Raw genomic sequence first — 27602 nt, forward strand, 5'->3', positions numbered from 1 at the left:
TGTATAACACATGGACAAATGCAGAAAAAAACGAATTACTGCTATATATTTATTTTATTTTTAGCAAAAGGCCACTATATTCTTCCTTTCTCCTTCGTCCCAACTGACCAACCGGTTATGGGCAGTTGAGACAAATGTATGTATCCTTTCTTGGGAACACTGATAAAACCTTCCCAGCAACCTTTAACCCCTCCAGACGGTTTTGTCCAAATAAAGAAGTCATGGGGTAGTGTTCAGCAGCCCTCGCTCCCCAGGCAGGCTCTGAGCGAAATGAAGGACTGACATACAGACCATGCTTACCGCTTCTTCCGCCCGGTCTCCTCTGAGACTGACGTAGGACACTCTGTACTGCTGCACATTCTGGCCCAGTGGCTCCCAGGACACCTGCATGCTGAAGGTGGTTTCATCGTCTATGACCAAGTTTCTCACTCCATCGCGATCAACTGAAGAAAGAGGAGATGAAGAAGTTTAAAGATCACAAGTGACTTTCTTAAACAATGGCTGGGTTTACATGAACTTAAAATCTTTCAATTCATGAAGCTCTCCTCATGATATAAACAGGTGTCCCTTCCTTATTAGACAGGTATGTACAGTTAGGTCCATAAATATTTGGACAGTGACACAATTGTCATCATTTGGCTCTGTATGCCACCACAATGGATTTGAAAGGAAACAAGATGTGCTTTAAGTGTAGACTTTCATCTTTCATCAAGGTAGTTACATTCAAATTGGGTGAACGGTGTAGGAATTACACACATTTTTATATGTGGTCCCCCCAATTTTAGGGGCTCAAAAGTATTTGGACAAACTAACATAATCTTGAAATAAATTGTGAGTTTCAATACTTGGTTGGAAGTCCTTTGCAGTCAATGACTGCCTGAAGTCTGGAACCCATAGACTGCATGTCAGGTACTGCAGCTGTATTTAGTTCCTGCTTGTTCCTGGGGTGATTTGCCTTCAATTTTGCCTTCAGTAAGTGAAATGCTGCTCAATTGGATTCAGGTCAGGTGATTGACTTGGCCATTGCAGAACATTCCACTTCTTCGCCTTAAAAAATCTTGGGTTGCTTTCACAGTATGCTTCAGGTCATTGTCCATCTGCACTGTGAAGCGCCATTTAATGAGTTTTGAAGCATTTGGCTGAATCTGAGCAGATAATATAGCCCTAAACACTTCAGAATTCATCCTGCTGCTTTTGCCAGCAGTCACATCATCAGTAAATACAAGGGAACCAGTTCCCTTGACAGCCCATGCCACTAATGCCCCATTTCCACTGGCGGACGTGTCCGGACGCGTCCAGGTTTTGTGGACAGTTAACTATCTGCTGTTAGACTTGGCCATAAGTGCCCGTCACGTCCACTAAGGAAATACTTCGATTTCAGAAGCGGAGATGTGTGCTTGACAGGGAAGAGATCAGCTCCATAATGTCAGAAGATATAATCTCAAATGCTGTGTGGGATCATGAAGAAATTACAGTTTTATTAGCAGCATGGAGTAAAATCGTCGTACAAAAACAATGACTGCTTACAGTAAATATCCGAGTGTATTAAAAACTTGGATTTCACAAAACCCCAGTGCAGTGCCGTGATTAGTTAAAAATAAACTGAAGGATAATTATCGGATCGGCAGCAATTAATTTTATTAATATTTTATGAACAACTGGACGGTGTTTCAGGCTGCCGTTTTTTGTGAATGGTGTGCAGGGACTATCCGCAAAGACAATCAGTAGGAATGCGAACACGATTCAGTTAACGTGTGCCCATTTACAAATTAAATTAATGAAAAAATAAATACAGCAGATCTGGGTTTTCCTCTAAAACAAATATTAAGGACTGTTTAATAAATGCATCCATAAATGCCATGATTGAAACGTGCACACTTTAGTTAAATTAAAACCTGCTATATTGTAGCTGGATGACTAATTGTGAAACGTGTGTATTTTGTTTCAACTGTAACTTACCCTGGTTAAGGATATCTGCTAAGTAAATTATATAACTTATAAAGTATTGTTTGCAGTTACAAATCAGCAGAAAGAGTAATAAGTTAAGGGAGGCACATTGTGCCGTTTAAAATACATATATACTAGCACAAATGACGATGATAATAATACTAAATAGCAAATATGTATTGTTATTGTTGCACATGGAAACTTATTCTTATGGGAACATGCTTGTCTGAATATAATGTTGTCTATACACGTTTAGCTCTTCCTAATATCTCCTTTCCATGTCAGGCTGTATCGCTTGTAGTGTTGTTCTCTGTCTTTATTTTTAAAATGAAACACAAACCAAACCCACAATCGCTCTGCCCCTCCCATAAGAGGGACGGACTTCACAACGGCCTGGTTTTACGAAAAAGCTCTGATGCTTAAGCCAGTGGAACCGAGGCATAACATATGCTTCACAGATGAGGTGGTATGCTTCGGATCATGAGTAGTTCCTTCCCTTCTCCATACTCTTCTCTTCCCATCATTCTGGTACAAATTGATCTTTGTCTCATCTGTCCATAGGATGTTGTTCCAGAACTGTACAGGGTTCTGTATATATTTTTTTTGGCAAACTCTAATCTGTTCTTCCTGTTTTTGGGGTTTACCAATGGTTTCCATCTTGTGGTAAACCCTCTGTATTTACTCTGGTGAAGTCTTCTCTTGATTGTTGACTTTGACACAGATACACCTACCTCCTGGAGGGTGTTCTTGATCTGGCCAACTGTTGTGAAGGGGTTTTTCTTCACCAGGGAAAGAATTCTTCTGTCATACACCACAGTTGTTTTCCGTGGTCTTCCAGGCCTTTTGATGTTCCTGAGCTCACCAGTGCGTTCTTTCTTTTCTAAGAATGTACCAAATAATTGATTTGGCCACACCTAATGTTTTTGCTATCTCTCTGATTGGTTTGTTTTGATTTCTAAGGTAAAACTGAAGGAATAAACACCCCAAGAACAAGCAGAAACTAAAGACAGCTGCAGTACAGGCCTGGCAGAGCATCACCAGGGAAGAAACCCAGCATCTGGTGATGTCTATGGGTTCCAGACTTCACTGACTGCAAAGGATTAGCAACCATGTATTGAAACTCACAATTTAATTCATGATTATGTTAGTTTGTCCAATTACTTTTGAGTCTCTAAAATTGGGGGGATACAAATAAAAAATGGTTGTAATTCCTACACCTTCACCCAATTTGGATGTAACTACCTTCAAATTAAAGATGAAAGTCTACACTTAAAGCACATCGTGATTGCTTCCTTTCAAATCCATTGTGGTGGCGTACAGAGCCAAAATTATTAAAATTGTGTCACTGTGTCATTGTGTCACATTTATGGACCTAACTGTATCTAAATCTAAATATGTAAATATCCCCTGCTGTAAATTGTTGAATATTGATTAAATATGGAAGGTTTCTCTTCCAAGTGGAGAACTGCATAGTAACACTTGTCCTGCAATCCATGGCAAAAACACCATGAGATGAATTGACATCACTTTCCCATTCCAATGTTGCAGTCATTGAGAAAGAGCAATAGAAAGTTAAATGGGGGGAATGCAATAAAAACACCAAGAAAGAATTGTCTATCACCGACATCCTTTTAATAGTCTTAAATTGATTTACTCTCAATTCATATAAGATAAGAAGCCCTTTTTTTACCTGGTGTTGTTGTTGCAGTTGTTGTAGTGGCGATGGTGGTTGTCCTTGCCACTACGAGAAAAATAATTATAGTTAAATATTAATTGTGAAACAAATGTTAGAACATAAGGCTGAGGTAAAGTTAACACACTGTGAAAGCATTTAACAGCAACTTAACAGTCCTACACCTCTTCAATTTATTCAGGTCAACCTTACAAATACCAAAGTACTTCTTCAGGAATAAAGAGTGGAGGAACTGGTTAACTACAACATGTCTACAAAATGTCTGAGTACAGCAAGGGAAAAAAAACAAAAACAATAGTATTAACTAGATGGCAGGAAATTTCAGTTTCACACTTGGATATTACAGCATAAACTAAACTAAAGTAAACCCCTATATATTCTTACACGTTGTTTCCAGCACAAGCACGGCATCGCTCTCCGTTTCATCTCTGAAGACCGCAGAGAGAGACACCTCATATTCCGTCGATGGCCGTAACTCGTCCAAGATGTAGGAATCTGATTTGTCATTTAAAAGTACCTTTAAAAGAAAGATGTATTACAGTTTATCATCCAGCTATTAATATAATAGGATCAGTTGTCTTGATTCCAGCTGTTTGGTAGAAATGCACTGCTTAAGAGACTCGCATATAGGTGGGTTCGGCAGGGAAATGCTGCCAATATTAAATGTATTTTAGCATACCTATCTCAGATACCTTTGATTGAACATTATTTGTGTCTCTCACTGAAATGTAGACATTTTCTTATTGGGTGAAAATAGTAGGAAATCCCCATTAATTTATATTGCCCCATCTTCCAGTATGCTTGCAACTAACAGCAGCTGTGGAATTACAAAAAAGATTCCTGCTGATGTTTTAATGAGATCTTTTAATTCACTCCTAATAAAGCACTATAACCTGCAGGCCTGTTGTTCAGGAAAATCAGTACAGCCAATAAATCTCTGTTAAGACCCTGTTAACAGAAAGTAACATACTCCTTGACAGTTTGGTAAATAGAAATCCCTATATAACTAATAGTTTACACCCAATGTGCTGGAGCACACAGGCTATGATGAATTCTTCCTGATATGTAAATGTTTTTAATAATAATAATAGAAAATAATAATCTATGGTACAAAGAAAGAAAGTAGTCTTAAGTGACTCTGTAGAACAATGGATTGAGGGCATAAAACATAGCTGGTTCTCCTAACTTCATTAACAAAAAGTCTGATCTAAGCATAAGAAAAGGTCTGGAAATAAACCCAATCGAAATTGTACCTGTGTCAGTTCATTATACTATTTTTATTTGTATTCATTGTAAAATGATATATTTTCTTTGCATAACTGCTTTAATTTGGTTTGACATGAGGCAGGGATTCTCTTCCTCGCTTCCCTAGTCAAGCACTTGCAATAATCCTCATGTTTTGTGGCTTGTTCGGACTCAAATTTTATTTTAAACACGTGTCAGTGTTGTTCTCTCAGGTGTAGATTGTGTGACTGGGTTGGCGATGAAGCTTTCTGTCTTCCGAGAATTTCCATCCTATGATTCACGTGTCAAATATCGTAAGCCATCAGAGCACTCATCAACATCGTTTGTTGCCGAAGATGTAAGGGACATTTGGTTGAGTTTTAAAACAATCACAGACAAGCAGAACTTTATATAACATTCATGGATTCCAGGATACAGACATGACATGTATAGTAACATTTTCATTAGACAGCAAAGCCACCAGCATTTACAAAAGTATAAAAAAGCTTGTTTACCTGAACCTACTGGGAGAATACATGAGCATAACCTGTGTACAATGGCTGTCCAATGCAATTGTTACTATACATGCGTATCTATATCCTGGAAACAATTAATGTTAAGTAAAGTCATGGTTATCTGTGATTGTTTTAAAATGTAACTAAGTAAACAGACAGAATCAAATTTTCCCTACATAATGTAGGTACATAATGTACCTAACTCTCTTTACAAAGCTAAAAATAATACCAGGTAAAGGTAATGCTTTATTATGAAGTTGCAAAAGTGAATTAATGGAAGATAGAGATATCAATACGAAGAAATTACTGACCTCTTTTGTATCCCCACCACTCGTGGGAGTCCAGGACAGCTTGTACAAGACAATATCTGGTGCAGAGTGCCGCCATCTAACTCTGAAGCTGTTTGTGGATAATTCACTAGTCTTCAGATCCATTGGGGGTGGTACTGACTCTAAATATGACATGCAACACAACTTAATTATAGAATGTATAAAAAATTACATACAAAGGCTGCTGCTGAAGCCAGCTTTAGCTGTTACATGGTAAATTAACTGAGCTTCTGTAAAACTGTCCCTTTTGGCTTTAAATAAACATGGACAGCGCTCTTCATGAACAAAAAGTTATTGGTGATAATCAGGAAATGAAGAACCAATAGAAATTTAAATAAGGGCTGAGATCCTGCCCATAATAATAGGGATCACCAATCATAGTACATGAGGGCCATTGTGTCTCCAGGTTTTTGTTCCACCTGCACACTTCGTAACTTAATTGAACTAATTATTGTCTTCACAGAACCAATTCACCTACCCTGCCTGGTTCTGAACTGCCTGGTTCTGCCATGGTCCTCCATAACCAGGACTGCCCCCCTGCTCTACAGTGTTGTTTGACCAAGGGGCTCTATAGGTTATCAACCTTAAAAGTCTCAGTGTTTTGCATTTAGCGGCCAAGTGAGAAATAAGACCTACTTGTGGTGAAACTTCCTGTCAGTGGCTCAGACTGTCCTTCATCATATATGCCAAAAATGGCCACCGTGTACTCTGTGAGGGAAGTCAGGTTCCTAAGTATATGGGTAGTGACTTGACCAACTTCCACCTAATTCCCAAAAAGAGAAGGCATAATCAGGCATTAATACAGTACGTAGGTTCCACTCAACAGTGTAGAGCAAAAACACAGAATTGAAAAAGTTCTCTATCACTGTGTTGCTTAATTTTTTTTTTTTATGTTTGGGTTGTAAAGCAATGAATGCTGGGATAACTTATGCTTGGAAAGGCAGAAGTCAGTGCAAGATTGGGGTTGTCCTCCTCCCGAACCTCAGTTTAAAACTGTTAGTTTTTTAATTTGTCTGCCAAACCTTGCTTTCATGTTTTACCTCATTGGTCTGCACTCCATTCGTCTTCACATACATGATTCGATAACCTCGAACTTTCTTGGAGGCTGCATCCCATGTCATTCTGGCAGAACTGTGCCCCACTTCAGAGAATTCCAGGTTTCTGGGGGGGCTCAGTGGCACTGTTGGTGGATTAAAATAAAGACACTCTGTAATGAAATGCTAGAATATATACTGTAATTAGGAGCTGTAAAAAACAAAGTCACATGAAATATTGCAGGGTTTAGCTTTCCACAAATAAATGAGTAGTTCATTTTAAATTGACTGAATTGCACTGCAGTTTCTGATCTTATGAGAAAGTGAGTCACCAGTTCATTAAACTACATTTAAATGTAAGTGAGTGGGGAGAAGCAAGTTTCTCAGTGTGACATGTGAGAAGCAGGAGCTGGGAAATTGGAGTTGGAAAGAGCAGTAGAGTCATTTTTTGCTGAAGGAGCCATGCAATATAACTGTCAGAGACATTTCTGAATAATTTTGGCTAGGTCGATTGCTGGAAAAATTCAATTACCTCCCCTCCACCCTCTCTTGACTACTATAAAGGAAATTCCTTCAATAAAAAAGAATTCCAGGGAAAATAAAAAAAATACACAATTATTTTATCATAATTTCCATTATTATTATTAATTTTATACAATTGTGCATGTCTTAATAGGGTTGCAAGCTTGAACCTTACATATATATACATATGAGTAATTTGAATCAATGTTTAATCTATAATCTAAATAGTTTTCTATATTTCTAACAACACCTTGCTTCAGTAGCTTGAAAAATATGGTATACATTTCAAAGAAAAAAACACTTACATGTCGTTTCTTGACTTGTCATCGGATCACTGGCTTCTTCGCCATACATTGCATATACTGTCACAGTGTACTCTGTTTCCGGGGAGAGACCCTCCAGCTCTATATCATTCACCGACTCCACGACTTTCACCTGTTCAGACACATACATACTTCTCACATCTCACAGTATCATGCTGCACAGTGCCATTGATAAAACACAGAATGAGATACAATATCGCTTGAGGTTAGTTCATTGTTGTGTGACTAATATGGATGCATTCAACATGATATTCCTCAAGAAAATGTTTTTAAATGAGAATAACAAGATTTATTTTTTTAAAAGGGTGATTATACGTGATATCAGCTTTGAAGAGCCAGTTTCCAGTCCCTCTCCAAAGCAGTCACCACTTACACGTTTCTTAATCTTTAAAAACTGAGCTCCAAAACGCGATAAAGCAATCAAACGTGACAGGATCTTAACACTAACACGGAAATTGGGTGGATCTCAGGAGGACTTTAAACCCTGGTGGCTCTCTGAACTGAGTCAACTAGCTTAACTTAAGCCTGGATAAGACAATCAGGGCTCAGAGTCTTCAGGGCTCTCAATTAACTCTTCACAGCAGTGGGACAAAGGGAGATCCGGTGTCTCCCTCCGGTCTGCAGAGGGATTACACTCGGCAGTTCGACTACAAAAAGGCAGACCTGAAGCCAGCTTACCTCTTTCTCATCCGCTGCGTCCGCCTCTGTCAGCGGGGCGTACAGGATCATGTAACCAGAGGCCCCCTCCACACCTTTCCACCTGGCCCTCATGGTGCTGTGAGTAACATCATACAGCTGCAGGTCGTTCACCATGGGCAGGGCCACTGAAAAAGGACCAGATCTCATTGCCTCACTAACGCCCCAAGAAAACAACTTCCTGCTCTTCAGACGTGACCCTCTGAATACATGTCATAAAGCGGGCTACGTGTTTTTGTTCTTTTTAAATATGGTCACCTGAAACTCCCAGTCTCCTCAGTAAAATGATGAAGTAGTTAATAATTCGATTCTGACATTTAAAAAAAAAGCAGACGTTGCGTGACTGAGCTTCTTGGTTAATAGATAGCCCAGCACAAAGTGAACAATGGCACTTGTAATCTCATGAATGAGGTTCATAATTTTAGTGCGCTTCAGTCCTTCCAGCAGCAGTACATTATTCTAATGCCAGGTCTTTTAAGCCTGTTTTAAATCTCTCTATATATATTGTTGCATATCATATTGTAGCAGGAATTCAGAAATGGAGAAAGATGGAGAGTGATATGTATGAGGTGAGACATAAAACTATAAACGCTAGTTGTAGTTGGGCAGATTTTCTTTTTCATGGAACATGGAAGTGATATAAAATGCAGTTTTTTAGTTAAATACATCTGCCACTTAATACAAAGAGAATAAAGAGATGCCCATTGCCCAGTGCGATCACTCTCTGTGAGACTCACGTGTTGTTTCACTGCCTCTAAGCCCCTCACTGGCAGAGCTGGTGTACACGGCAAAAACTGCAATCTGATACTCAGTCAGGGAGTTCAAGTACTGCAGCACCACTGAGTTCTCACTGCCATCAACCACAGCCTGAAACACAAAGGCAATGCACCTTAACTGGACAACTTACACTTGAAATCAATATGGAGGACATAAATGTGTGTGCACTAGTCAAGGTCTATACTCCAAAAAGAACCTGATATAAGACTATGGACAATACAATAGAGCTGGAAAGAAAGATCTCAAAATCAGATTCAACCCACACCATGTTAGTGTTCTTGCTCACAAATAACAACAGTGTGGCGTCTCATGCCCCATTTGTTTCTAATTGAATATCTGCAGTGATTTGAATCTAAGACCTAGTCATGATTCCTCTATTACTATCCCATCTCATAAAGGTCTCCAATTAGTGGTTATCCAGAGACGCATTCAAGAGCCCAGAATCTGCATTTTTGAAATTGTTCATCTGTGTGAGAGGGGTCACTTTAAGACCATTTGACTTTACCTCATCTGGCTGGCCTCCTCTGGTGGGGTAGTAGACCACACGGTATTTCTCCACTTTACCAGGGGCGTGGGTCCAGGTCACTCTGAAACTTCTGGCCGTTACTTCTGAAGTCTCCAGGTTTTGAGGGGCTCCTAAAGACGTCTGTCCGCCAGACACGCCTGAAATAACAATTATAGACCATTTTACACTGTCTGCCCAAGTGTCCCTCTTTGATCTCTTAGAAGCGCATACCTGAACATTAAAAACTAGTCTCAGTGGAAGTTAGTTATAATATGCTTTAGACTCTAGCAAAAAGCAAAACCATTGTCATTTTCATTTAAAATCTTACCCAATGTTCCAATGTTTGGGACTATACTGCACTACAATTACACTGTAATTCTAATAGGAATAGAAAGTTACAGTACAGAGGAAAATAATTACATAGCTTGATGTCTGTTCATATTGTATTCATCATACTACATGTTACAGGAGTCAGAGTTGAGTCATTAATTTCCTAAAAGGCATCATCGCCTTGAAGGAGTATTACTGATTTTTTCTATTATTCAGTGGGGACGCTAAGGTGCTAATACCAGGAAAATTGAAATGGTCTTGTTTAAAAAAAACAAAAAAACTCCAAAGTAAGTTCCTCCATATATGCACAGGTGTACAAGTGTTTTTCAAGCAACCAGGTGTTTGTGTTTTTTCTGTTTTGTCGAACTATTCTGTATAATGACTTGTTAATCCCTATAAAAGGGAATAATTTATATAAAATATATCTAAATGGTCCCCGCCTTATACCTTTTATCTCCTTGTCTTGTTCTTCCACGCGATCGCAAACGGTTTTAGTAAGGCTTTCCACAATGGTGCTCATGATGTTGAAGTCAGCGACATTGTAGACGTGGGACTCGTCAGGGTCCGAGGCAATGGATCTCAGCTCATTCTCATCAGCGTTCTTCACACCTTCAAGAGGAGCACATCACAAACCATACAGTCAATATAATACCCTGCTATAGAATGCAATACAAATCTGTGCTTAGTAAAGTGTACAAAGAACATTTTTAAGAATGGCTATTGAATACATAGTGGTTCTGGTGGTATGTCTTGCTATAAAAATATCTAAACAACTTTACTTTGAAGTGTGATCAAATAGAAGAAAAAGGTATGTCTACCTGCAGAAACAGATAATGACAGATAATGTAACAAAAGGAACAATTTCGAGATGACACGGCTAAAAAGGAGATCACACCCAGTATTTATGTGTTGCTTTTAAAGCTTTTAAACTGAGGAAAAACAAACTCAGATAAAATTCAGGAAAGGCTGGTTTCGTACCAATAGCAAACAGTTCGATGCCAGCATCCTGAAGACTTCTGGCTGGAGGAATGACATCATCCTGGGACTTTCCATCTGTGATCAGGATACCAATTTTGGGCACACCAGGCCTGGCCCCAGATTCAGACTTAAAGCTGTTCTCCAAAATATAAGTCAAAGCAAGACCTGAAAGGGAACACAATTCTGCAAGTCAGTTTGGGCAGAGGAGAGTAACCGACAGCCATGAGACAGATTCCAAGTGTTTCCAATAATGAAAAAGACGTTATAATTTAAAACATCTACAAAATAGCTATGTATTTAACACACAAGTAATACACAGGGACTGTAGCTGTATACATTTAGAAGATATTTCTCCTTAGCAATGTTTAATTGTGCATCATTATTTTTGCGTCATATTATGTATAAATGTTGTTAGATTCTCCAAACTGGCAGTGAAACTGAAGACTCATTAACAGCGTAAACTAAGGGACTTTTTTCACAGATTGTTTTCTTTCTGATGTACTGGGATTTGATTTACATCCTCAGTCCAGCTCTAAAAACAGACAGCTTCAGACTCAACAATAACTTAATTTGGAACAAGTCTAAAAATGTTTTATGAAAAGACAGACATGTCAACAACTAAATGAATACATTTGTTCACATCTTAAAACAGAACCACTTAAAAAGGTAGTTCTGGCTTGATTGCATTGTTACCTGTAAGGGTGTTGCCTCCTTTGTATGGCAGATTTTTCACTGCGTCAATCACAGATTCCTTTGTGTTAAAGGCATTGAGGTGCCATTCAATTCTGGGATCCCCACTATACTGAGCAAGACCTTAGTAGAAAGATTAAGGGATGAACATTTTAGAACTACACTCCCATATCCCTGTTGAATTACAGCATTAAAATACCTTACGTTGCTTGTTGCTGTGGGCTGCCAAGGTATGCTTTAAAAAGTTGCACATGAAAACATCTTTAATCTTGTCAAATGCATGGGACTGAGAAACACTGAAGTGATATAATTGATAAGAATACAATACATTAATTTAAAAATTTAATAGAAAGTTCATTTTCAAATCCTGTTCCTTCTCTTTACTAGTTTAGAATCTTAAGGAACCTGAAACCTTTTCATCTCTGATGCATGGTGCTGAGTTGTTCTATGGCTCTTGCATCCAGGTTGGATTAAGGCTACATTTCAAATTTACAGCAGGTGTATTAAATATTGATTTGAGGATCACTCCAGGATTACTCACCGATTCGGGTTTTATCGGAGCCCACAGAGAACGCACTAACCAGGTTTTCCAAGAACATTCGAACAAGCCGAAAGTTGATCCTGCCAATACTCCAGGAGCCATCCACCAGTATCACAATATCTGCGATAGCTGGAGTCTTGCAGACAAACTGGTCCGCTGCAAATAATTAGACACAACAAACTTTCAATACCTCAGCCAAGGATTCTATCTTTACCCCAGTGATGAAGTTTGCCAGCTGGTTTGGCTAATCTTTAAAATTGTGGAAAAATAACATTCAAAGGATCTTATTTTTTACTCATGGCAATGGCTATTTCTACATCTATTATTGACACAGAGAATAAGTTTTACAGTCTTTTTTCCCACTCAGTATTTTGTGAATTAAACAAAGTACCATATTTTGAGAGGCCAGATATCAGCTATTTGAAATACATACAAATTCATATCCAAAGCAGAAAAATAACTACCACTACCATTTAACAAAATGTATATATTTTTAAACGTTGAGATGCAGATTGGATCCAAGGCATTTTGTGTAAAAAAAGTACTATTTGCTTCTCACAGTAACAACAATATAATTGTAATTTTAGGTTTTTAATAAATATATTTTTTGAGTAAAAAGAGACGCCAAAAAAGATATATATATATATATATATATATATATATATATTCCAACAAAAGATATGATAATATTCATATTGTATAAATTAATAGTGCAAAAATCGATCTGGGATTCCTAAGAATTCAATATGATCTCCAAAGATAAAGCAAATAATCTTGGTAGTGAAGAATACATCTCTAACAGTATTTTCAAGAATTTAACTTCCATATCTGCCACTTTCTCCGGACTCCAGTTAGATGATGAAGGAATAAGCTTAGTGGGTATTACTGTTTTTTTAAGTCTCAGCATTCTGCAAAGTCATCCATGAAATGCAAATCAATGTCAGGTACTTTATTAAGGTTTCTTTGTGTTCTGGACCCTCACAGAAAGAGGCGTAAGATTTCTCTACAGGTTAAATAACTAAATTCCAGATCCTGGAGACTGGGTTCTCTTAACTTCACATCGGAAGACGACATGTTTGCGAGCCAGCAGCAAGAGTAGGAACTGCAGTTTAGATTAATGTGCAGTCGAGCACAAAGAGTCTAGCTAAGGCTTCAGGGAAAAGATCCAGGTTTTTAGAAAGAGCACTAAATCTTCTGTGGAAACTAGGAGCTGCAACAGTTTCCACAATGTCAATGCAGAAAAGCCTATTTTGCCATGTATACTCAGTGAAGTCATTTGTTGTATTTTACACCACAACGGCAATTTGGCAATCGTATCAAGTCCTTATGAGATATAAACAAAAGCACTTTGTTAGCACTTAAGTAGAGCTCAACTGATGTTATGCTTTTTGTGGCCCTTCTGACTTTCTGACTTCTGTATTTTAACCTATAAAACTGCAGTTTTTTTTTTACTGCAGTGGTGGCACAAGAGAAGTAAATCAATCCTGCACTGCAGGAAAGACTAGTGAGGCAAACTAATTTCATGGCAGAATGGACCATTAAATTTCAAAGGACAGAAACAAGCACTTTTAAAGGGGCTAAATAATCTCGGTATCACCTGCGCCATAACCCTGGACCTGTACAAGTTAAGAAGGACATTTCTCTAAAATCAGTTTGAAAGTGATTTATAGATGTATAGATTAATTTAATTAAAACGCAACCACCAATGTTTTTTTCTTTATAATGACAGCTCTTCACATTAATTTTAAATAACAATGTTACTTTCACTTGTGGGGAAAAAAATAAAGACAAGAGAACCATAATTTAAACACACACACATATAAAATTAAATGTGTAAGTAACAAGTCAAACAAAACTGCATTAAAGGTAAGCAATTATATATGTGACACTCAAAAACTTAACAAGGTATGCTGAATTAACATATTTGCGAACATTTAATAACATCACTACATGTCTGTACATTTTTTACATGTTATCCAACACAAACAAATCAACATATTTTCAAATTAAGATCCAGGTCTTGCTTGGCTTTCATTCTTTAGTAATCCCTTCGTTGTTGATTTACTGCAGCTGAGGGTCTCTATCTTGGCCAGAATGTAGCAGACTCTCACCAAGTTATTCCCATTCAACATATAGCCACAGGTGATATGAATTATAAAATGGTGTTGTCAATGTGTTGTCAACAATAAATCTTCCGGGAGTTTTCTTCTACTACCTCGCTGGAAGAAACAAAATATATATGAGAAGCAGATGAGTGTAAAAAGACAAGAAGTTGACAATATAATTCTACCATTCCGTGTATAAGTCATGCACCATGGAAACCTAGCAAAGCTTGGCACAAAGTGTTTAATCTGCAAACTTGCCCGTTACAAACATTCTCAATTACTGGTATTTTGAAGTTCAATTCACATAAATATGAAAAGATTTTTGTTATAGTACAGTTTTTCAGGTAAAAAAAGCATTACTTTTGTTTAAAAAATATCAACCAATATTACATTTTCTTTAGGAAAGGCAGTACTGGGGGTTAGTGGACCAATTTCCATTTACAAAGTATGAGATTGATTTGATTATGAGTACTGTACTTTTAAGAAAATTCAAAAATAAAAAAAGTTAAAAGCTGTCCATTAGTAGCACTTTGGTACTTTCTGTTCTCAGCCAGCACACAGTGTCTAAATGCCATATATCTGCTAAATTACTCGTATTTATCATTCAGTATGTGCCTCTGGCTGTAAAATGTTAAAATAGTGGTAGCCCTAGTCATCAGACAAAAGTGTCTTTATTGGCTCGTGAATATCTAATAACAGCCAGTAGGTATTTTAGCCTCAATTCATTAAAAAAACTATTATAATAATTTGTTTCAAATATCCAACAGCCTTAGTGAAAACAGACGTCTTATAATACAGCTATAATATATAAAATAATTGTGTTTAAACACATTGTTTAAGATTATTTTGTATTGTAAGTTTAATAATAATAATCATAATTATTATCATGATTATTATTAGAAGTGGTAGTATTATGAATAATAATAACAATAATTTAATAAGAGCTTTTGTACCAAAGTTTTCACCATCAGCTGAAATTCATTGGGAACCTCCATTGCAGATATCATATTTTTGAATGTTATTCAGTTCTAGCTTAATGTCATTAGACTGAGCAACACTTCCATTTAAAATCAATACTAATCTCACTCAGGCTATAAATATAAAAACATCCAATCTAAACACAATGAACACAATGCCATTTAGTATTTTAAATTGTAAGGATGAGACACATACCATTAAGACATCAGTATCAGTCATGAATTCAAACATATACAAAACCCTTCTAATTGTGTACTGGACAGAACATTGTGAGAAGGGTATAATAAACTCAAGTTGATAGAATTGTATACTTGAATACTTTTGCTAAGATGAAGTCAAATTAACAGCATAGTAGTTCATTTGAAAATGTTCTGTTCTTTGTGTCGTGTAAATTGAATGGTGATTTACCCACACAAGTAGGGCCTACACAGAATGTTAAGTTTTAAAACAAATACTTCTCTGACTTCCTCTTAGCCTCTGTAGATGTGGAATCTGTGTATTCAAGCCACATTTGAAAGGAAATTGCTGAAGAGAAAGGGTGGAAAAAATGCTTCAAAGAAAGCACGTGAATGCTCCTCAGAATTCAAAACTCTCAAGATCTCATTCTTGGAGCACTAGACTAAAGCCACTAGGAGTTTACCCTTGGCTTCTTGCTTTGCAGTCAATTGAATTGCTCCTCACTATTTGAGCTAATAATGAAAGAACAGCTTAGAGCTTTCCAGCTCCTAATAGCAGAGTTGGTCAACACAAACGGAACTGGATGGACAGCAGACCTCAATGAGAAAAAAAGCATTAATTCAGGAACACAGAGATTAGTGTGAAACCCCCAGTTAAGCCACAGTTTAGGGTTGTTCTATGGTGAATTCCCATTCAAACTTGGTTACATAGTACAGCCTCAGCCAAGAGTTCATTCACAAAGTCATGATCTGCAAAGTTCCATCTCACAACAATCTGGACAATGCAAATCTGTAAAGCACAAAAAATTACACCACTATCTAAATTTGCATTGTACTGGAGTGAAAGAGACAAATCAGAAACAATTCTAGCTGCCCCAAGTTGCCCTCTGCACTCCTGGGCATTAAGAAGCAAAGAGGCACTGAAAATTAGTCTTTGAGAAAACAGTTCAGATTTTCCAATAACACAGCTCACTGCTCTTCGAATAAACTGTGGTTTTCTGATCAAAGTCGTTGACTGACCATGCAATGTAATCCATACTTTTAGTGAGCTTTGTGCAGGAGGACAGTAAATGGTATGCACTCGTTTTTGTTTTCATTGAGACAGTGCAGTTGCTCAACAGACTAGTAACCCTGTTTTACCAATTTTCCTACATTAAGTTGCCTTTAAACCAGTTTTAGTCTGAAACGAGAACTTTTAAACAACTGTAATGAACGGTAGGAAAGTGACTGACACTTTACTTTTCTCCACACTGTTTGAAAAATGTCTCTTCTTTCATTTCATAATGATATTGGTCAATGTATTCAACAGAACTGGCACAGTGCATACAATCGTTTTAATGCCAGTGTGAGGAATGATCTGGAAGCAGGCCTTTTGTACTTTATCCCAATACATACAAGGTAATTATATTCTTATAGTGCAGTTTTATGAGGTTTGAATTGAAATGAAAAATATCGAGCTCCCGCTAATATTTCTCTGAACAGGTGAAGAGGTTAATTATGTTTTAGGACTCTAACCTCTGCGGAAACATTTGCATTTGTTATCTTATTTATCTTACTCTATAAGTAATCGAATCCTTGAATTATAACAAAACACCTTTCTAAAGAAACAAAAACTATTAAATTAGAAGCAACAGTAAGAAAGACCAGTAGTTAGTGGCAAATTTAAAAGTAAAAAACAAAACAAAAAAACCTGCAGGTCATGAGGGTTAATAGTGCTGCAAAACCAATATGCAAATTTAGAGCATGACCAAATATTTTTACAATTCCAGTTAAATGGAATTTGAGAGTATGTGACAAACGCGTAGGCTTTCTTTGCGCCAGAACAATCCAGTGATTATGCTAATGCTGGAATATTAATATTGTGAATAATGAGAGGGCCCCAGACGGCACACATTTCGGGCTTACTTTGTGACAAGCCTCCCAATATCGCCACCGACGTCCCTCTGGGATATTGAAGTGGAAACCAAAAATACCACTTAGCATCCATGCTGTTTTGAGAAAATAGGTCATTATAACATTTTTTTTTTCCCCCAGATTAAATTGCTCCTTAATCCAAAAGAATGCAGTCAGGCGTTCTTCAGAAAAGAGCGAGAGAGGAAAAAAAATCCATTCTTGGAACCGTTTTTGTATTATGCTCTTCTTCATAGAACTCCTCTTATTCCAATTCTCCACTGGCACTGTGATCACTAACAAGGTGTGATCATTTAAATTACATCTGGCTTCTGGGAGCAGGATTTTGAATCCTACCAGTCAATCAATACACCATGTGCAGAATGGCTGCCGTTGTTAAAACTGCAAGATTAATAACTTATTATAAAGTTTGAAAAACTAAATACCAAACCAGCACAGTCCTATTCAAAGCCTTTGGGACATTACCACTGAAACACAAAATACATTTCAGAAGCTTTCTAATTGAGTGGCCCACTGGTACCACCTACACCACTGCACATTTTATTATACAGTAGTAGCATTACTCTATTTAATAACATTTGAGTAATCAGACTTTATGCTAGCACATGGACCTAGTCATGTGTCCGATTCATTTCTCAAATCCAGGAATTGCCTCATCAATCTAATCTTTGCGATGTGCATTTGTAGGACGCCATTAATAAAGTACTTTTTCAGAGTTTTTTTCCCCACTCAGTATAGATGTATATACTAACTGAAGTACCTATAAATTCAACAGGAAAAACTTGCTCTCCAGAGGCCATTACAAAATGAAGAAAAAGGATTGAAGGTGTGGTAGGAAATTCGTAAGAAATTCGCTACATGTTCACAGTATACATTTTCAAAGATCCAGCTTAGTAATGAAATGTTTCTGTACTAAAGTGCAACACAAGCATTTAAAAAAGCAATGGCTGCTGATTCAGTTTCATGACAAAAGAAGGACAACAGCAGAAACAGTTATCCATTAAACTCATCTGTAAACAAATAAATCCTGCTCTTTCTTGGTAGTCTGGGTGCATTAACGTGAAGGAGAATGATATGGAATCTTTATGCAGTTATTTTGCTTACAGAGCAGCAGTCTGATATTTTTAATGAGTATGAGTTACTAATGACGATGATACAACTAGTGGTGGAGGTGAAAGAAGTCAACATTTCCAGAGAGCAAAATAACTATCAGTGAAGCATGCATATTTAATACATTTCACTGAAGTAAAACTTTCTTCTTCATAAGACTTCCTCAAATTTTAACCCACGGACTATAAGGGAAGTATGGTACAGCCTGCACTTGATATTTCATTATTTTTAAAGCTTTGATTTTGGTTCGTATTGTACACAGTTGAACAGTGAATAAAGTAAATGATTAAAAACAGATTCAGGAGAGAAGGAACCCAGGAGAGATTTAAAAGGGAGAAAGCATAAGAAAAAGTTAAAGGGTCACACGCAACATAATAAAGATCCAAAATTATTTTGGAAAGGCAATAATTGGACAGAAGGTAGGGGTGGGAAAGGAGTACAAGCAAGCTGAGCTGATTCGGGCAAGACTGCCAGGCTATATTAAATGTATTGATTGAGCTAGTGTGTTTCTTCTTTGTTCCAATAGTTCTGCATTTGGACATTATGAAAGTGAATGGGGGAAGCAAACTGATGTTTAACTGAGTAGTGCCTGTATTGCTAGATTGAGGGTATAGATGTGTCATCCAGTGAGGGATAATATATATATGTGATAAGTTTGTTGCATAAATATTACAACAGCCCTGTTTACATCTGTTGCAGATTACGTTCGCCCCCACGAGTATATTTTTATGTTTTTCTATTTGAATGTTGAATGGCATCAGAACTCGTCTTGCGTGGAAGAACGCCATTTGAACAATCCCTTACAACTAACAGTGATCTCTCAGTGTGTCTGTAGAGGGCCAGGCCAGTGTCAACATGTACAGCAAAGGCCAGATATAAGGCCTCCAGGGTCAGCTTCCAGTTGAGACTCAATGGAACATAAAGAGGGGTCAAACGGGATATCTTGGAGATAATGACAAAATGGAAAGAAGAGATCACAACTTTAATCATTAGCCATGCTAGAATAGGTAATTGAGGGTGTAGTAGCAGCCAAAAAGATGTGTTGTAAATGTTTGAAAATGAAGGCCAAAACCAGTCTTTGTAGGTGGTAGAAGGTTATTAATTTTGCCACAATTAATGTGGCCAACTACACTGAGATGGAGTTTGCACCTTGCAGACTTCAACTTGTACATACATAGGTTTCTAAGGGAATGTACTAATTTAATTCCAGCTACATGGAACAATATGAAAACATTCTGAAGGGGTATTCATCAAATTAGCATGAGAAGGGAAGATAGCTGGATTTATAGGGTTTAAAGTGTAGGATTTCACTTTACCTAGGAATGCTGTGGAATGTGTTGAACATAGGAATTGCTTGGGGGCAAAGGAATATAAGATCTGAGATATGCAGGAAAAGGTGATCTGCATAGAAGCGTAGCTAGTGGAATTAATGGTGCCACAGTCAAGGAAGAAATATTATTGCTACCAACAGAAGCTACAGAGAGAGTAAAAACAACCGAGTACAAAACACTGTAGTTGTTCAAATTATATTTCAAATCCCGTGGCAACAAAATTATTCCACTAAATGTGACCAGATGTTGTTGTTTTTTGCATCCACTGAACTCTGAGTAGAGAAGAGAATGATTGAAAACATATAACATATATTAAATGATGTATGTTATAAAAAAAATGCTTTTCTATTACACACAGTGTCAGGGTGGCAATAAAGAGCTCTTCCATGCACACTGTAATCAGTATTGAGGAGGGAAATGGGGTTGGTAATATACACAGCAAAATAAATCCTTGGGACTGTTTAGAAATTATAATATACAAGTTTAAGTGAGGATATGAGGAAAAATAGGAGAAAAGAGATGAAAACGTACCAGAAATCAGAAGAGAAATCAGAGGGGAAAAGTGCTTAATAGAGGAAACTTCTAACCCTGCACAAATGTTGACTGCCTCCTACAAACAAGCTTCATACCAAGTTCTACTAAGTTATTATCCTGGACATATACATATTTCAACGTTGTGAGGAGGAATAATATCACTTTGCCAATTCTGGGCCATGTGTAATTGAATAAATGTTATAATTGTGAGTACATAAAGACACTCTAGGGTTAAACAGACTATCCAAAATCTGTCTTCAAAATATGTCTGCCCTTATGGAAAATCCATCAGGTGTTACATTCCTTCTCTGCTTCTAAATGATTCTGTCAAAGTTTAAAATTCATCGATGGTACACTTACTCTACTTAATCATTCAAAGTGGAGAACTGCTGCCCATTACTGAGATCCAGGGCTTTTTTTCCATTTTCATTTTTTAAATCTCCAGCCAAGTATGATTTATAACCAAACTTACCAATTTGTGAATTAAATGGAGTAAAATGTAACTTGTATCAGTTTATTTTTATCTTGCCTAAGAATTCACAGTGGCAACACAGTAGCTAAATTCTCACCAGCTCAACCCTGCCTTGAGAACTGAATCTGTTGTTATACAATGCCTCTGTGCCTCTGATCTTAACCTGCATATTTGCTGTCCAATGCTGGACTAAGTCCAGTTGTTACTGCAGTTACTTTTCTGAAGCCCTTGTCATGCTGTCCATCAAACTTATTCCAAAACTGCAATACAAGACACCAATAAATTAGCTAACAGTACAATACAGTAATCAAAAGCAGTACTTCCGAGAAAACAGAGCTGGATATTGAATATTGAATATTGGAAATTGAACCTGTTTAAGTGCATCTGTTAATAAATAAATAAGTAATAATATACATTTAATAGTTTACATGTTAATAGTCTGCTATTTTAAACCATAAAGAGTAACACTGATAAAGTTAAAAAATAATTCACCATATTAAATGCCATATTCTTTACTGGTAAAGTAGTTTTACGTTTGTTGTAGTTACCATAAATGTAGTTTAAAAGTAAAGATGAAAAGATTACATTTGGCCATTGTGTGCCCACTGAAACAATAAAACTTTGTTTCAGATTTAAAATAAATTATGTCATTTTTTTCTTGTATTATTATTATCATGGTTATTATAATGCATCCATGTAGAACTTTCTGCCTTTCATGTAAATTGGGCATCACATTTTGTGACTTTAAAGCAGACACAGCATAACTCAACTGCTGGAAATAATACAGTTAACTAGAGTTATAGTTATTGTATGCTAAATGTTCATCACCAGAGAGTTTCACTAGTGATTTGGACACAATGGACACACAATGTAGCGATATTGCCTAAAGCATTGTATAAGCTTAACTTATATATTCCTTTTCTATTATTTTGTTACAGTGGGTTATGAAGCACTTTTGCTATTTTCTCAAAAACATATTCCACACAGCACCCATTAACTGTTTTACATATCACAGTCTGCCCACACTGACACAATTTGCGTTTCTTCTATCTCCCACATGCTGTCTGAAAATGCCTTATATTTGCCTCTCTCAATAGACATTGTGCAAAAAAAATGTGTATTTCTCTGTCTGCGGTTTCTGTCGGTATATATTCCAAGCATACTCAGCTAGTTGATGGCATGTTTCCTGGGCCAGCAACACCATGCCAGAGAGCAGCAGATATCAAAGTGGGCTGAGAAAAACGACCACAGCAGAGAAAACAACACTACGTCATGACCTGGCCAACAGTGGTAAAGTAATTATTTGATATGAACAGCCTATTCACCTGTTAGTGAGATTAATCCCAGGTGTTCTGTTTTTACATTGAACTTATGCACATCACGGCACTGTACTGCTACAAAGACGATTTCTGAAGTATGCAGAAAAGAAAAAACAACCCTGATTTTCAGGGCACTTGACATTTTATTTAACAGTCTCACCAATCCTCGCAGCCATCTGTGCTTTGTAGGTGGACTGACAGTCATCCCGGAAGGACAAGAAAGCATGGAAAGAATTATTTTCAAAAGCCAGCTATTATTAGTATAATTTTTTGGTCTAAAACTCCTTTTTCCACTTGTTTCTGCGTGGTGTTTTGAAGCTGGTCGACCACATTGAAATCCACACCTGCTCGTGTATCCATGGAAACACTGAACAACCAAGTTAATGTGGCCATTCATTTGACAATCTTTTGTCATTGTTTAAACTGACACAAACATTTAGTTGGTTCAGAGCATACTCTAAGAAGCCCAGGACAAATAGCAGAAGACTCTTTTTCTCTGCAATGTAGAGCAAAATTCAACCGCATTACAATATAAATTCCTACTTCTGACATAAAAGAAAAGAAAAATACCCGTCTTCAATTTCCAGAGAGAGTTTGTATTTGAGAGTTAAATAGTGCAGCTCCTACAAAGGTAAAACAATTGGCTTTAATGTTTAATTAGCCAAGAATAATTCTGTTCAACACTTCAGTTCAGGATATTTTTTCCCTTAGGGAGGAGGTGCCCCAAGCATAAGGAGTATTGGTGTTAACAGCAGGTTTTATCATTTTATGTTTTGTTAAATAGTTTTTTACAGCACTCACTTCCCACAGAGCAGGCTATTCAAATATGTATTTTTATCAGAATGTTTTACTTTACCCAGTCAATTCCTTATCACTGCTTTCTTTCTGGTGTCTTGTTTCCTTCCTATATCTATCTTCGCTCTTCTTAAAACTCACTTTAACAACATTATAAATAAATCACGTTTTTTTCTCTAGTAAAAATAATAATGTTCACTGTAGGGTTAGCGTTGTTGGTCCTGTTCTGTACTTCAATTTATATATTTTTTAAATGTTACCAAAAAAAAAAAAAAAAAGGTTCTGCCAGGTCATCTACAGTTCATTTAGTAGTACATGAACATTTAATAATGTGTGCTCCACTAACATACTTCTAGTTCTGATAAGCTGGTTTACCTTTTTTAAGGTTCTAAGATAAGTAGAACTCCTTAAAACATATATTTCAAGAAGAAGAAAAAAAAATCATTATTTATTACATAGCCTTAGGCATTAAAAAAGAACACTAATAACTAGGCCTACTTAGTACACGTCTGAAATAACTTGCTATTAAGATTGCAAAGGAAATATATATCAAGCCTATACAACTTCTTGTATTAAACTTCAGCATCAGATTAAGCAATATTAAAATCATGTTTATTGCAGAAGTAGAAGCTAAAGAAACCCCTGAATTTCAACAGATTTATAACACATCTTGAAAAAGTTACAAATATATTGACCACTGACTTTCCAAGCATTTGTTCTAAATGAAACGAGCACTTAATCATCTGACATAATAATCTCAAGACATCTCCAGAGGCAATCCATCAAGCTTTCACACTGTGTAAGATACCAAAAAAAGCAGCACCTCGGGAAAGAGTTGCCTGCATTTGCCTGTTATGAACTTGGCATCCCCTGCAAAAAATGCTTAAATTATTTTGATGCATATAAAAGCCAGGGATTCGGAAAAGCTAAAGCTGGAATCTGAGACTAACAAGTACAAATTAAATCAGGTGCAGTTCCCTAAGCTCTAGTAGTTGTTGATAGTTATATCTCTATCTCAAGAAAGACCAGCCATCTGAAATCGCCACTGAATCAGTGACACTGGCAGGAATAATAAGTGAACAAGACCGATGTCATTGCTTTATTGCCACCATCCTGAAAATACAGCGATACCCTTTTGCTTCCCACACACTGACCACCTGTGACTGATTAAATTCTCTAAAAGGCTCACTACTGCTCTCCATTGGAATGAAATAGTGGCTGTTCATCGCAACTGTGTGATTCATTCTCACAGCTGTTAATTGTCCACATATGTTTCTTGCTGAGAAAAGTGTAACACTTATATAGCTCTTGCAAAATCAGGAACGTTTTCGCCAAATAAGTTTGGTTAAGATTTCCCCAAGATTTTCACAACTTTTTACAGCTGATAACTTCAAATATGTCAATTACTCAAGCTGTGGTACCAACAGAACATTTGGGAATCTGGATAGAAGAGCTAAATTAATCCAGTTAAACATTTCACTAAGTCAGATCAGCAGCCAAGAGTTGGTCTGGAACAAAAATCAGAAGAAACCACAGCCCTCTAGGACTGGAGTTTGAAACCCCTGCCTGAAGATGAAAAAATTAAGGAATTGTCACAGCAAATTAAGCTTTGTGGAGAGTAGATCAAGTTTAACAGTATTCATGTAAGGGTGCATTGTCTCACAGAAATGTCAATTTTCTCTCTTCAAAGGACACGTTGTGAACACAAACACTGAGCTTCAGCAGAAGCCAATTTGTAGAGATGGCCAAGACACCCTTGAAAGAATGTTTTGATTTGAATATATGATATGGACAGTAGGTAAACAGTTCAATAAACAGATCAATATAAGAACATTTAAGCCAAAAAAACAGCAGAGATAAACATATCAATATATGGGGACGTATTCAGCTTTTATTTTGCACAATTTTGTCTCCCGATGTGAGCAGCTGAAGTTGTAAAGTATGATAAATAAAGCTTTACTGTGGCTCTAAAATCCAGATGTAGAGATCATGAAGTAACTGACAGCCAGATGAACAGGTCACTGCACAGATCCTCTCCCTAGGGACCACCTGTCCACTTAGCAGTAATTCCAACAGGGAAAAAGTCAAGCAGAGTATTTTTAATAACTCAGGTGTTTCCTTCATTTGCTAGTCTGTTCTTTCAGCAGCCAACTCAAATGATGCATACTAATGGAGTTTTAAATGAAAGTTCGGGAGTAGGACAAACTCTGATCTCGCACTGGACTTCCTGTTCACCCAAGCAGAAGTATCACGTAACAAGCAGCCCTTCCCAACATTCATCACTTCCCAACCACCTCTACAGCAGCTTCTTGGCTCATTTCAACTATTGGGGGGTCCGATAGTCTCTTTAAAGCCAACCCAATTTTATTTTTAACTTCTACCATTTATTTCTTAGTTGCCATTGTCCAAACTCTTGAAATGTTAACAAGATTATTTTTTGGGGCACTAAATGTGTGTCAATTAACTGGGATTTTAAATAGGTCTTTTGGAAACATATTGACACTACCAAAACTTTTTAAAAACAAAGTGGGAGAAAAAATTAATTAAGCATTTAGAAGAGATTCATTCCGTAAAGAGTATAATTGCCTCTTCATGTTCTCTCTGGTAGACTGACAGACACAAAGAAAATACTGCCCTCTCCATTGACCCAAGAACCCCAGAAAGAGTGGGGGACCCCCGAGAGAAAGCTTGTACTTTAGGGAAACCCTAATCACAAACTCATTTATTATGCCTTAATGGACTTGATTACAGGACAAGGCCAATTTGTTTTGTGACACACACAGTTTCACCACCGCAGCTGTAAAAATAAAATAAGAATAACAGATAATACATTTATTATCTTTCACTTTTATTACAGTCTTTCACTTCTTGTCGAGTCACTTGCTATGGACTGATATGTTGTTGTTTTTTTACCATTTCTGTAACCTAAGAATGTAAATCAACAAAAAATATATTTTAGGCCAACTTTAATCACCTGATTCCTGATTCCATTAACTACCACATAAAATAAGAGAAAAAGTCCCCAAGATTGAACCTTTATCCTTAAATGTAGAATAAATTACACATATCCACATCACACAACACATATGAATGCACTGGTGGGGAAAGCATTTAAAAACATATTACCTAAACCTAAATATGATTCAATTATAACACTTTGTCCACTTTGTTATAATACTTGGGACAAATGTTTCATAAATGTATTCAAACAACGTATTGTAAAATCGAACTGTTCAATATTCCATAAAAAACCCTGAATCCAGATCCAGTAAAATAACTGGATCCAACAGGAGCAATTATTGGGCTTTCATTTTAGCACCATTGACTTAAAGAATGCCTGTAGCTCCAATATGAACAAAGTCCATTATCACATTGTGCAAGGTATGTGAAAACCCACCTACAAAACTTCCCCGACAAACCATTTTAAAAGGTCAAATTATCTCTGTTTAGACTGCATTGAAGCCTATTTGAAAAGGTGACACCACACGAAAGCTCTTTCAAGACCAGTTCAGCACTGTATTGCTGCCTTCCACTCCTAAACTAAGGGGGTTTTAAAAAATAAAGATGGCTATACAATACTAGAAAAGATGAAAAGTTTTTGGTAAAATATAAAACCTTTCACTTAACTCCCACTAGCTGTGTGCTTTAGATGGGAGGAAGTCGCAAATCAAATTACAAAAAAGAAAACGTACAGAGACACAACCGAAAGGGGAAAAAGCACAGTACCTTACTATAGGAAACTAAACTATAGTTTAGGTAAAGTAGTTTAATTTAGTACTTAGAGGTTCATTAAACTGAATAAAAACTGTAACGGCCCTTCATAAACTTTTACAGTTTTCCCCAATGAAGCATAAAACACAAACAAAGTGATACATTTGAGGCCTGCTGTCTTGCACTACTGGATATCTGCATAATTTGTATTTCCATGTTTTGTTTGCATGTGCTGCGGACAATCTGTCTTTCCTGTAATCAGTAAGTATCTCTTAAGATGTAACCTTGCTAGACAAATGTAACTCTAAACTGCTTGACTGCTAACTGCAACAGAAAGAGTGTTCCAGTATCAAGACACAATACACAATCCTGTATGCACAAGTCCAGTGATGGGAGCCAACGATAACCTACTGTACATTTTCGACATTGAGTCACATGACCGATGTTAATATCAGCCTTGTATTGACATCCCTGAATCCTTGTTAAAACTGAATTACGTAAGTTTATCTTGGGTTTTCGAAGCGTACACTGTACAGCATAGAAAATGACTCACTGGCTTTCTTTTATTAGCATGCATATTTATTTTGCCATAAATTTACTTATGGATATTATAACAAAGGGTATCCATTATTATATTTTTGCTATGGAGAGACATGAATTGTAGGCATAAGGTTAAACACATATCAGACACATCTGCCAGGCCCCCAGACCACCTGCATGCCCCGTGGGTGTAGAATCAGACAGGGATTTATGACCCACAAGCCCTTCAGGAGGACGGTGATGAGATTTCAAAGGTATGTTACAAGTGTGGGCAAGGCTCTTGAATCTGAGTCAGCTGTCTTGCTCTATCCTCTGTATGAAAGGGACAAGGCCCCTATAAAGCGATAGCACCCAGTCACACCTGTATCTGCTCATGGTGGCTTCTCTCATCAGCTTCAAAAGGCACTTGTTGTCGGTCAAGGAGCTAATCACCTTAGAAAACTGAAGCATTCCCCAAACTTTACAACCATGCCGCAAATTGGCAAGGGAACACAATATGCAGATACTTCAACTATT

The 27602-nt window shown here is 37.0% G+C and overlaps 1 protein-coding gene across 3 annotated transcripts in view; it reads right to left on the reverse strand.

Annotated features, from left to right (window-relative positions):
- Positions 1-27602, reverse strand: part of col14a1a (collagen, type XIV, alpha 1a) — a 98944-nt gene that overhangs the window by 53243 nt on the left and 18099 nt on the right. For all 3 annotated transcript variants that reach the window (XM_066691295.1, XM_066691297.1, XM_066691296.1), the window contains 14 exons: positions 12105-12260; positions 11567-11686; positions 10874-11038; positions 10343-10504; positions 9566-9723; positions 9021-9150; positions 8266-8411; positions 7570-7699; positions 6749-6888; positions 6345-6471; positions 5691-5830; positions 4025-4157; positions 3638-3688; positions 301-443 (listed from right to left, as the gene is read on the reverse strand). In XM_066691295.1, the coding sequence (XP_066547392.1) occupies positions 301-443; positions 3638-3688; positions 4025-4157; positions 5691-5830; positions 6345-6471; positions 6749-6888; positions 7570-7699; positions 8266-8411; positions 9021-9150; positions 9566-9723; positions 10343-10504; positions 10874-11038; positions 11567-11686; positions 12105-12260 (1901 nt within the window). The remainder of the gene's footprint in view (positions 1-300; positions 444-3637; positions 3689-4024; positions 4158-5690; positions 5831-6344; positions 6472-6748; positions 6889-7569; positions 7700-8265; positions 8412-9020; positions 9151-9565; positions 9724-10342; positions 10505-10873; positions 11039-11566; positions 11687-12104; positions 12261-27602) is intronic.

This window comes from Amia ocellicauda, chromosome 18 (assembly GCF_036373705.1).
Source record: "Amia ocellicauda isolate fAmiCal2 chromosome 18, fAmiCal2.hap1, whole genome shotgun sequence".
NCBI classification, from domain to species: domain Eukaryota; kingdom Metazoa; phylum Chordata; class Actinopteri; order Amiiformes; family Amiidae; genus Amia; species Amia ocellicauda.